The 9,655-nt window shown below is 35.0% G+C and overlaps 1 protein-coding gene across 1 annotated transcript in view; it reads left to right on the top strand.

Moving 5' to 3' along the window:
• Nucleotides 1-567: 567 nt before the first annotated feature.
• VPS13C (vacuolar protein sorting 13 homolog C) overlaps nucleotides 568-9,655 on the top strand; it is a gene marked incomplete at its 5' end in the record, with an annotated part of 94,782 nt that continues 85,694 nt past the window's right edge. Inside the window, 5 exons of the mRNA XM_010164081.1 lie at nucleotides 568-611; nucleotides 4,563-4,605; nucleotides 5,402-5,497; nucleotides 6,262-6,363; nucleotides 8,565-8,627. Coding sequence (XP_010162383.1) covers nucleotides 568-611; nucleotides 4,563-4,605; nucleotides 5,402-5,497; nucleotides 6,262-6,363; nucleotides 8,565-8,627 — 348 coding nt within the window. The remainder of the gene's footprint in view (nucleotides 612-4,562; nucleotides 4,606-5,401; nucleotides 5,498-6,261; nucleotides 6,364-8,564; nucleotides 8,628-9,655) is intronic.

Raw genomic sequence — 9,655 nt, 5'->3', positions numbered from 1 at the left:
TGCAGCGTCTCCCGGAGGCAGGGATCTGCCTGTGAGGGGAGCTGGGCGAGATCCCTGCGCAGTTACAGGACAGCAACTGTGACATGGTTCGGTGTGCCAGCATTCCCCTCGGAAACCCAATTATGTTGCCTGTGCCAGGAAAGGTTAATGTGTTTGTGAAAATTGGCGCGTGTTTTTGTGGCTCTATGATTCATGATTTTTGTGTTACGTACAATCATCAAACACAAGATACAATTTTCTTACTCTTCCCTACCTTGATAGAACTGCGGTTATTATTCCCAGCAAAGTGAATAATAAGAAAAATTTCATATTGTATTTAATAAAGGAGAAACATGCGGACGTCTAAGTTGGTGATGTTTCTGTCATCTCTTCCACCATAAAATTTTTGTCTGAATAATCGGTGTTTAATGACTCTTACAACTTAGACATTCATTGTGCTATTCTGTAACTGGAGTAAAGTTTTCAGATTTTATCCATGTGTACTTGGGAGGGTGGTAGTTGTGTTCCTTATTCCAGCTTACATAAGAGTTGAAGTGACTCGTTCTGTACTTTCTTCCTTTTAAATAGGTAATGTGGCACTTGACAATTTACAGATAAAGGAGAATGCATTAGTAAGTATTCTAATAATTTTTAAATTGTTTCTATGGGTCTAAAGACTAAATCATAGGATAAAATATTACTTACTGTGGTCTTACATTACATGGTATGCCTTCTTGTTATTGGAAGTAAGTCCTTGGTTGACTACTAATTTTGCTTCTGTTACTGGAAGAGAAAGAAAAGAAGCTATGGGTGAAAAGGTAAGTGTACTCCTTCAGAAGAGAAAAATCTCAGAAGTTATCTGTAGGGTTTTAAAGGAAGTTTCCCAGTGTTTTATGCACACGTGCATATACAACCTGACTTAGTGTTTGAGGCTTGAAATGCTAAAACTTTAAATAAGATATTGGCGTGTTTCTGTTACCATTTTGGTTGTCCAGTACAACTTAAAGGATTTAATTTCTGCTATGACTGCTACTTTATAATCATATTTTGGGTAAATCATAGGGCTTTTTCCTCACTTGTATGTCCATGCAGTAGGTGTTTGTCTGTTTCTGAATGATTTTCTAGATCTAATGGGTTTGGGTAGGCCTTTATATTCTTGTTCTTTGCTGCTTTGGTTGAAGAAGTGGGTTTTCAAGGCCTGACTCTTGCAAATTGATTGATCTCACTGAAGTCTTCTGAAAGGCAGTGGTTCATTTCTCAGTTGTTGGTGTGGGAATGAAGGGGGTAAAAGTTCATCCTTCTACATCGGTTGATGGGATTGAAGCTTATGTTTATGACTTTCTGTGTAAATTTGTGCTTATTTAAAACTCACGGAAGAAATTTTTAAGATGTGTACTCTTCTGAAAGTAAATAGTTACTCAAATGTTCCTTTCTGTTCCTTTTAAAATAAGAATGACGAGTGAAGCAAAACCAAGAAATAACTTGCATTGAGTACATGTATTCTTGTCTGAAAAAAAACTTGACTGTTTTTCATGTTCTTTGAGCTAATGAATACCTGTACTAATGAGAAAATCTTACTGCAAACCTTAGGGTGCTTCGAACTTCACTAAAGAGAACGATCGACTCTTACATGAATTAAAAACATGTTGGATCTTTGTATGACCTAATCGGTTTCTCTTAATTTTTCCGAAGTTTCATATTTTACCCGCCCATTTAATCTGTTCCCGATAACTTTGTACTTTAAAACTCTTGATACACATATCCTTGTAATCTGGTAGTTAAAAAAGGAAGGAAGAAAGTGTTATCTACTTAGTACACATCTTTCCTTCTCATGATGACAGCAAGGTTGGTTATGGCTCTAGCAGTTCTGACTTACAAAAATGCAAGTATCTGACTGACCAGAGCTGAAAGAGAGCTAAGACAAATTCAAGAACTGAAAAAAGGGATGTTTCTGACTGCTTTACAATTGCAATTCTAGATTTCTATGCAAAAGTAATTAAAGGCAGGTCAATATTGAACACCATTTTTAGAGCACTAGTCTACACCTTCTTGAAAAAGAAGGGATTAAAGGAATGTGATATGGTCCAACTTTTTATTTTCTAGTTTGCCTGTCTACTGCTGTCTGGATTGCTCTTGTTTTGTAAGGTGTTCCACCAGAAAATAACTCGCTTTTAATTTCTGTATACAGTACTTTTCAAATGTAAGAAAAGAAAGTCCTTAGGAAAAGGGAGGTGAGCACATAGTTACTTCTAGTGTTACGCTTGCTGAGTCTATTTTTTTTTTCCTTAGTCATAGTAAAAGACCATTTAATTAAAATGGAAGCTTGTCAGACCTCAGTCAAAATTCAGGCTTTAGCTCATGCAAAGTCAACTTAAGAAGGTTACTGTAAGATTTATAAAATAAAATTGTACGAAATTATTTTACAGATGAATTCTTAGACACCTTGAAAATGTAACACTTTTTTTTTTTTCCCCCAAAATACGTTAGAGAGAGTTTGCCAACACAAAGTACTGAAGTGTCATTCTGTGAAAGATGTACCTTTATCTTTTGAGGCTGTTGTTTTGTGTGACTTCAGCTATAAAAACACAGAAGTATAATGGGGCAGTTGCTATTAATGTCCCTTTTTTACTTTGTTAAAAACTTGTAGTAGTGATAGTAATGAATTATTTCCAAAAGATTTCTTCAGCTTTATCCCATTTTCCAATCATAATGTCAAATGACTGATGACAAACTATGACCTAAGCTCTTTAGCAACCTGTTACATGTTTCTCAGCTTATGTTATTAGAGTCATTACCATCAAAAAGCTTGCACTCTGAGCTTCTTTATTTGTGAATTTATATCCAGTATTCAGCTGGTCAAAGCTCTTAATCTTCAAAGCTAATATTGCCTGTTCCTTCTTACTTATAGTCTTGAAGTATTTTCAGTAAATAATCTTTTTTCATGTTAACATCAAACCCCAATGCTCTCGCGGTTTTAATTTCTGTTAAGCTCTGTTACTCAACAACTTTAAAACATCTTTAATTTCTAGCCTTTCCTTCTGAAAACTCTTTTTTTCAAGATCAAACTCATGGTCCTGTCCTTTCAGCAGTCCAAACTGAGGTGGTCCCCCTTAGAATTCAGCTGTAGGTCATAGATGCATTATTAAATGGGATGAATTTGGTTGCTGGTATCTGCTTCTACGTGACTGCTCCCAGCTCTATCAAGAGCAGAGATCTTTGTTTGCTCTCACAATTTGTTTCTTCTTATGCATGTTCTTACTACTAAAAAAAGTTTGGAGATCCAACTATTTTAAGTGAGTCTATTTTCTCTTTCTCTCCTTACATATTTCAATGAAAAATAAAAACTGAGAAGAAAGCTTTCAGTTAAGCTTATTGACCGGATTTTTAACATGCAGCAGCCTGCAGGAAGAAATGTTTGGGAGGTGCTGAAGAGCAGTTGTCACCAGAAAGAATTTAAAGCTTAAGGAAAAGTTTCTAGGACTATGCAGTTATAACCGGAAAATGGTTAAAATATTCTATAGCTCTTAGTTTTCAGTAGTTTCTTCAAGGTGCTAAAAAAGAACAAGTCATAGAAAAGTTGTCACTAGTTTAGTCAGTTAATTAAATCTGGTTGATGTTAGGCTCCTAATCGCAGCTCAGAATGCTTTTTAAAACTGAAAATCTGACAAAGATATTAATTTGGATATTAATCTTTTTTGGAGCAGTCCTGTTAAATGTTTTTAAGTTGTTGGAAAAGTGGTGGTCAAGGTTGTTTTCTAGTATATGTGAAGAGAGAAGTGGTTAATATCTGTTTCAGTTTGGAAAATGGGTTTACTTTTTATAATCTTTGAGATTAAAACTTCTCTTCAGGTCTTTGAATTGTAGTTAACTTATTTGAAAAGAATACTGATGTGAGAGACAATTTTGGAATCTTGATGTTTAAACTTATTTTTTAATATCTCCTTTTATTTCTCATTTATTTCTTTATTTTATACTACTTCCTCTTTACTTTGTCTCTTATATTCTTGATATTCCTGTGGTTGTATTCCTGTTTTTGCTGTACTTTGTATAGGAGAGATACTTTGTGAGGTTTTAATTGTTGGTAATAATTGTTCACTTGTTACGTGTTCCTCATCTTTATGAGCCTTTATTGTTCTTGATGTTTGGCAGATGTTTTGCAAAAAAATTTTCAGTATTATTAGTGGGACTTTTTATATGTTTGCAAATACTAAGTGCTACTATCAAAAAGACTTATGTGTCAAATTAATAAAAAATGTAAAATTAAATTATTGGATGTAGATAAAATTTTACTTTTTAGTGACCTTTGGAGTGAGACATTATCATACTTGTAGGAGAGAATTGCTTGAAATTTGTAAATGCTTTGCTTTAAGGCTTTCTACAAGCCATATTTATGGATTCCTGAGTTCATGTGAGTATTGCTAAATAATTAAATCCCTGTCATATGGAGAACTGTTTCAGTTTTGGAACGTCAGTTCTGTGAAAATAGTTTTAACAGAAGTAAAGATAATAATTCTGCTGTATAAACCAGCTTATATTTAAAATACGTGGATCTATTTAATACTTTTTTTTTTTTTCCTTTACAGAGTGAACTGGATGTACCTTTTAGAGTAAAAGTTGGTCAGATAGGTAAGTTTTTGTTTCAATGTAAGTATTGAAATGGAAATTTTAGTATAGGCCTTAAGGTCAGTCCTGCCCCTGAATTTCTTTTACTGAGCTTTCGTAAGTGATCTCTGTAGTTGTACTTGCTGTTGAAACTAGCATAAAAGTCTAATGTGACTACCCTGGATAAATCATAAAGTGTTATCTGGCAAACCCTGTTTGTGTAACTTTACAGGCTGGTATGAAAAACATGTCTGAGAGGTTATTTCCAGGTACATGGTTGATCAGGGGAGCTGTTTAGTATAGCCAGAATGTGTGTGGCTCTTTAAAGGACTGATTAGGAATATGAAGAATTTTAAGTAAGATTCCTGAAACTGGCAAATATGCCAAGGGTTTAAGAACTCTTAGCTATATTGTGGGGTTTTTTGTTTTTGTTTTTAAGTTCCTTTCCCTGGTGGGCACCATTGCTTTTTCATATGGAACATTTGTTGGACATGAATATGTGTTGTGTTTCTTCTTATACTTCCCTCAGAAAAATCACATTCATGTGACTTGAACTCCAGTCATGATTTCAGATTTTGATCTGAAGTCTTCTGACTCAAACTGCATCTTCTTGCTTAAATCTTTGGCTTATATTTTTTCTGCATGTATTTTATCACTTCAAGGGCTTTATAATTTGTTTAGGCCCATATGGTTTCTCCTTACCTTCTACGGTGTTTAGGACATCAAGATACAGAGCTAAGCTCTTTGATGCCTGAAGTGTTGTTTGAACTAAGCACAGTATAGATTTTTGTTTTGATATAACTGGATCTGTTTTGTTTAGATAAACTTACTCTGAAGATTCCTTGGAAGAATCTCTATGGTGAGGCAGTTGTTGCAACCCTAGAAGGCTTGTATCTTCTAATAGTTCCTGGAGCAAGTACGTAAACTCTTCAACAAGACAGTTAAATAATGAAAGAGAAAAATATTTAAGGGTACCGTGCAATTGAGTGTATAGTAACAAGTAGCTCATGTAAGCTGCCATTTTTACATTTTCCCTTGGGGAGATTTCTAGACAAACTCTGGCAAGTTAGTGCAAGAAACGTGGGAGAAAACAGCACCTGCCGCTTTCATGGAGACCCTTGATTATATCCATTCTAAGTTAAATTCAACAGCCAAGTTTCCTGTGAAGTGTGCTTATCCTGAATCCACTTTTCTGGCATGGTTTAGATATTTTGGCTGTTGCATGGTATAGTTCATCTGCTTCTAACTGACCACAATCAAAAGCAGTAGTTCCATGAAAAATCTTTTTGAGGAAAGAGGATCAGAAAACTTGATTAGTTTTCTCTGAAACCAGAACCTCTGGTATATTAAGAAAACTTGCAAGTTTCTAGAGGGTCAAATACATCTATAAGAGAACTCGCAAACCTGCATTATATTGCACAGACCACACTTAAAGGTCTGAATTTCCACGGAAAGGCTCTCTGAAGTAGTGCTTAAATTTTGGTATGATACTTTTGTGTCTTACTGTGCAAAAATAACAATTTCAGAGGCTGGATGCACTTTTCAGCAATTAAACCTAGAATAGTCTTTGTCTTAAACAAGGTGTTTTGCAACATGATGTTGAATATGGCATTCATTGCTTGATTATGTGTTTATATAACTTGAAATTTAGGATTAAAGCTGTACCAACTTGGCTTACAGGTGTTAAGTATGATGCGGAGAAAGAAGAAAAATACTTGCAGGATAATAAACAAAAGGAACTGGCAAGAATTGAGGAAGCCTTGCAGAAAGCTGCAGAGAAAGGTACTGCTACAGTGCTTTGAAAAGCTTTTTTCCTCTAAAGATTGAAAGAATTGTTATTTGTTTTGTTCTCTCTCTCTCTTATTTTTTTTTTCTTCCTCCCCCGTTAAAGCTCTAGGAGAACAGAACCAAAGATAGAAACTGCATTGCGTGAGGCTGATGTTGTTATCTTGCTTTAGTAATAGATGTTTAATAATGTGTTTTAGAGGTGCCTGTGACTGGTTATTCTTTGTTTAAAGGAAACTTTAAGAAGAGTGGTAAGGTTTGTAAATTTTTACTTCAACAATAATGCTTTTGTTTCAGTTTCTTCTGTCCTTTTATGATGTACTGCATTTTGACCGATTTGAGAAATGAGACTCTTGAGCAGGAAATAATTTATGACACGAGGACAATTGAACTTGAGTCCAGTTAACCTGATTTGTGTTCTTTTAGGGTTTTTTCTTTCATAACCAGTATCTTTATCAAAATTGTGGTATAAATTAGGCTTGATTGGACAGAAACCAGGCTTGGAACCAGTGATAGGCAACTACATATTGTGGATGAAAAAGTTATTACTGATGTTTTTGTTGGAAATGAAACCTGATTGTTGGGCAGTATAATGGTTCTTAAGATGTGCTTCTAGGATACCTGTAATGCTGCAAGTCATTGCCTTGGAAAGTTACTGAAAATGAAATGATACTTAGAACAATTGCATAAAGATAGTTTGATTGTAATTTCTTTGCTTATTTAATTTTACAGTTGCACGACTCTCTACTTCCTTGTTCCTGTTCTGCTGGTTTGAGATGTACATTTGCAGTTTCCTTCAAACAGTAATCTAGCAATCCATTTACAGTGAAGAAAGAAGCCTTGCTTTATTTCTTATCTTTAATATGCCAGAAAATGTATGAGAGCTAAGGCAACTTCAGTGAATGAATTTTGCAGCCATTATTTCATTCTGGGGCAAAGGCATGTTTGTGAAGGTTTACCCTTGGTTATGTAGGACTTGCATGCTGTAACACAGCAGTGCTTCCTCCATGGTTCTTTGCACCAGTAACAATGGGATTAAGGGATAGTATAACAAGAAGAATTTAACCTTATGGGTACTTGGACACTGCTTGAGGAATTCCAATTCTGGAACTTCATATAATTAAGAATGAGTTTGTACCTGTGACAGTCATCTTTTTTTTTCTTTTTTTTTTTTTTTAAAGAAACTCATTACCTCCAGCATTTGTATGGCTTTTGAAAAAAAAAAATCATTAAAATTATACCTCAGTAGCTCAACTACTTAGATTAAAGAACTAAAATTAGATTTAGTCGTGTTTTCCTGTTTTAAACTTTCAGCCTTGTGAAGGAAAAGCTAGCGGAACATTCACATTGGATTATTTTAAACTGTAGTTATCCTCTCAGTCACACTGCAGCATGATCCTTATGGGTCCCTTCAAACTTGAGATACTCTGTGATACCTCGGTGGTAGCTATTTCTGTTTCTGGTGTTGAACTAGAATATTGTACTCAGGAGGACTTGTGTAGTTCTTGCACGAGCAGATCCCTTGCTTTTGATAGATATAGAAGTCTTAGGCCCTAAGTTGCTCTACTGCATCATAAACTTCTAAGAAATTAAACTCCTTCTGCAGGCTTTCAAGAGCACACAATAGCTGCTGAAAATCTAGGAAATATATTGAATAGAAAGTTATCAGGGTATTTGAGTTGTCATCTGTATTTGCCTTTCTGATTAGTACTCAACTTACCTTAATGTGTTTAGAATCTTGATTCAGTACTTGCATTTGTTTAAGAGTCTCTTAGCATAAACAGTCCTGGGGATATTTTCTTTAGACATGGTATTCAAATACTGAGCAATATGGTCACGCCACAGTGTGGTTAGTGTAGTGTGATGGGGAAGTGATAACAAGGTTTAATGACACAAGCTGACAAAACATTATTTTCTGTTTTCTAAGCTTTAGAAATCTGTCAGTATCAAAACTCATATATGGAGACCATAGCTTGCAGCTCTTGTCTTCTGCTGCTAAGTAAAATGAAAATTGCATAATTTGCCTATGTAGATAACCTTTGAAACTAGATATTCTGGAGTGACTCGGACTGTCAGATACTGTAATGGAAATCCTAGTGTGTCGTACAAGCTTTATAAACTTAACATTAAATCAGGAGCTTATTACTTCCTTTAAACAAAATGCATTTTTTTGGTTATTTGCTGCCATGTGGACCAAGGCACTCATTCACAAGATTCCTTGTATGGTTTGGAGAGTATTATTTACAAGGACATCAAGCCTGGTGGGTATGCATGGTTACATTTTGCATATGCATGATGGATGTGCAGCTTACATTTCTAAATTTCCCCCCCATCCCGGCCCCCCAAGCAGCTAAATATAGAAATGAGAAAACAGTACTTGTTTGGTAAGTTGGTAGAACCACCACATATTGGTGTTTCTAGAAATAAGTTTTAATGATTGTGGATTCAAGTGGAAACTTGCAAAATTAGGACTAGTCCTGTCCTAGTTGAGTGGCTGTTCAAGGACACTAAGGGACCATTTAGAAAGATTTCCATCAGCCATGTTGAGCTCAAGAATGTTATAAAATGCTAACAACATTCTCCTGCAGTTTTAAAACACTGTCTTCAGGTGTTTTGAGGATAGAGAGTAATTATGCTTACTTAAAGTGTCTGGGCTGAAGATATTGGAAGTTCAGGCTGTCTTGAAACCATGGGCAGGCAAAATGAACTGTCGCATATTGAAGGCATTTAGTATGCTTTTCCCTGGTTTTGTTAATTTGGATTGCTGTCAAGTTAGGCAAGGAAACAGTTTCCATTGAAGTTCAGAGGAACTGTTATTATGTTGTACCTGCTGTATTTTTATCTTCTTGAACCAGGTTTTCAAAAATTTATTCTTAGCCAAAATACTTAGTGGGCTTTTATCAGAATGCAGGTTTAGAATGAGCTTAAAAATATAGATTTAGTTTCTCCATAGTAATGGATGCGGGTAATCAAGAGGAAAATAATGTTGCATTAGTTTTGTCATAAATGAGACTGAAAGCCTGAGAAATACAAATTCAATAGTAAATGAGGGAAACTTTCTTTTAAAAATTTCATTTATAGAGGATTACTTGTACTGTTAAAAGGAACTGTCCAAAAGAAAACTTTGTTTCTATTTGTAATTATTGTTCTTTTTTTTTTTCCCCCCCCCAAAAAAAACCCCCAACAACTTGTAGCATGATCACCTTACCTACAAGGCAGGTTGAAATCTTGGCAGGCACTTCCTCCTCCTTTATTTGAATAGGCATGCAAATTACATAAAATTAAAGTT

The sequence above is a fragment of the Antrostomus carolinensis genome, unplaced genomic scaffold, assembly GCF_000700745.2.
Source record: "Antrostomus carolinensis isolate BGI_N321 unplaced genomic scaffold, ASM70074v2 scaffold18063, whole genome shotgun sequence".
Taxonomy (NCBI): Eukaryota; Metazoa; Chordata; class Aves; order Caprimulgiformes; family Caprimulgidae; genus Antrostomus; species Antrostomus carolinensis.
The sequence above is the reverse complement of the archived record's forward strand: the minus strand, read 5'-3'. Positions and strand labels throughout refer to the sequence as shown.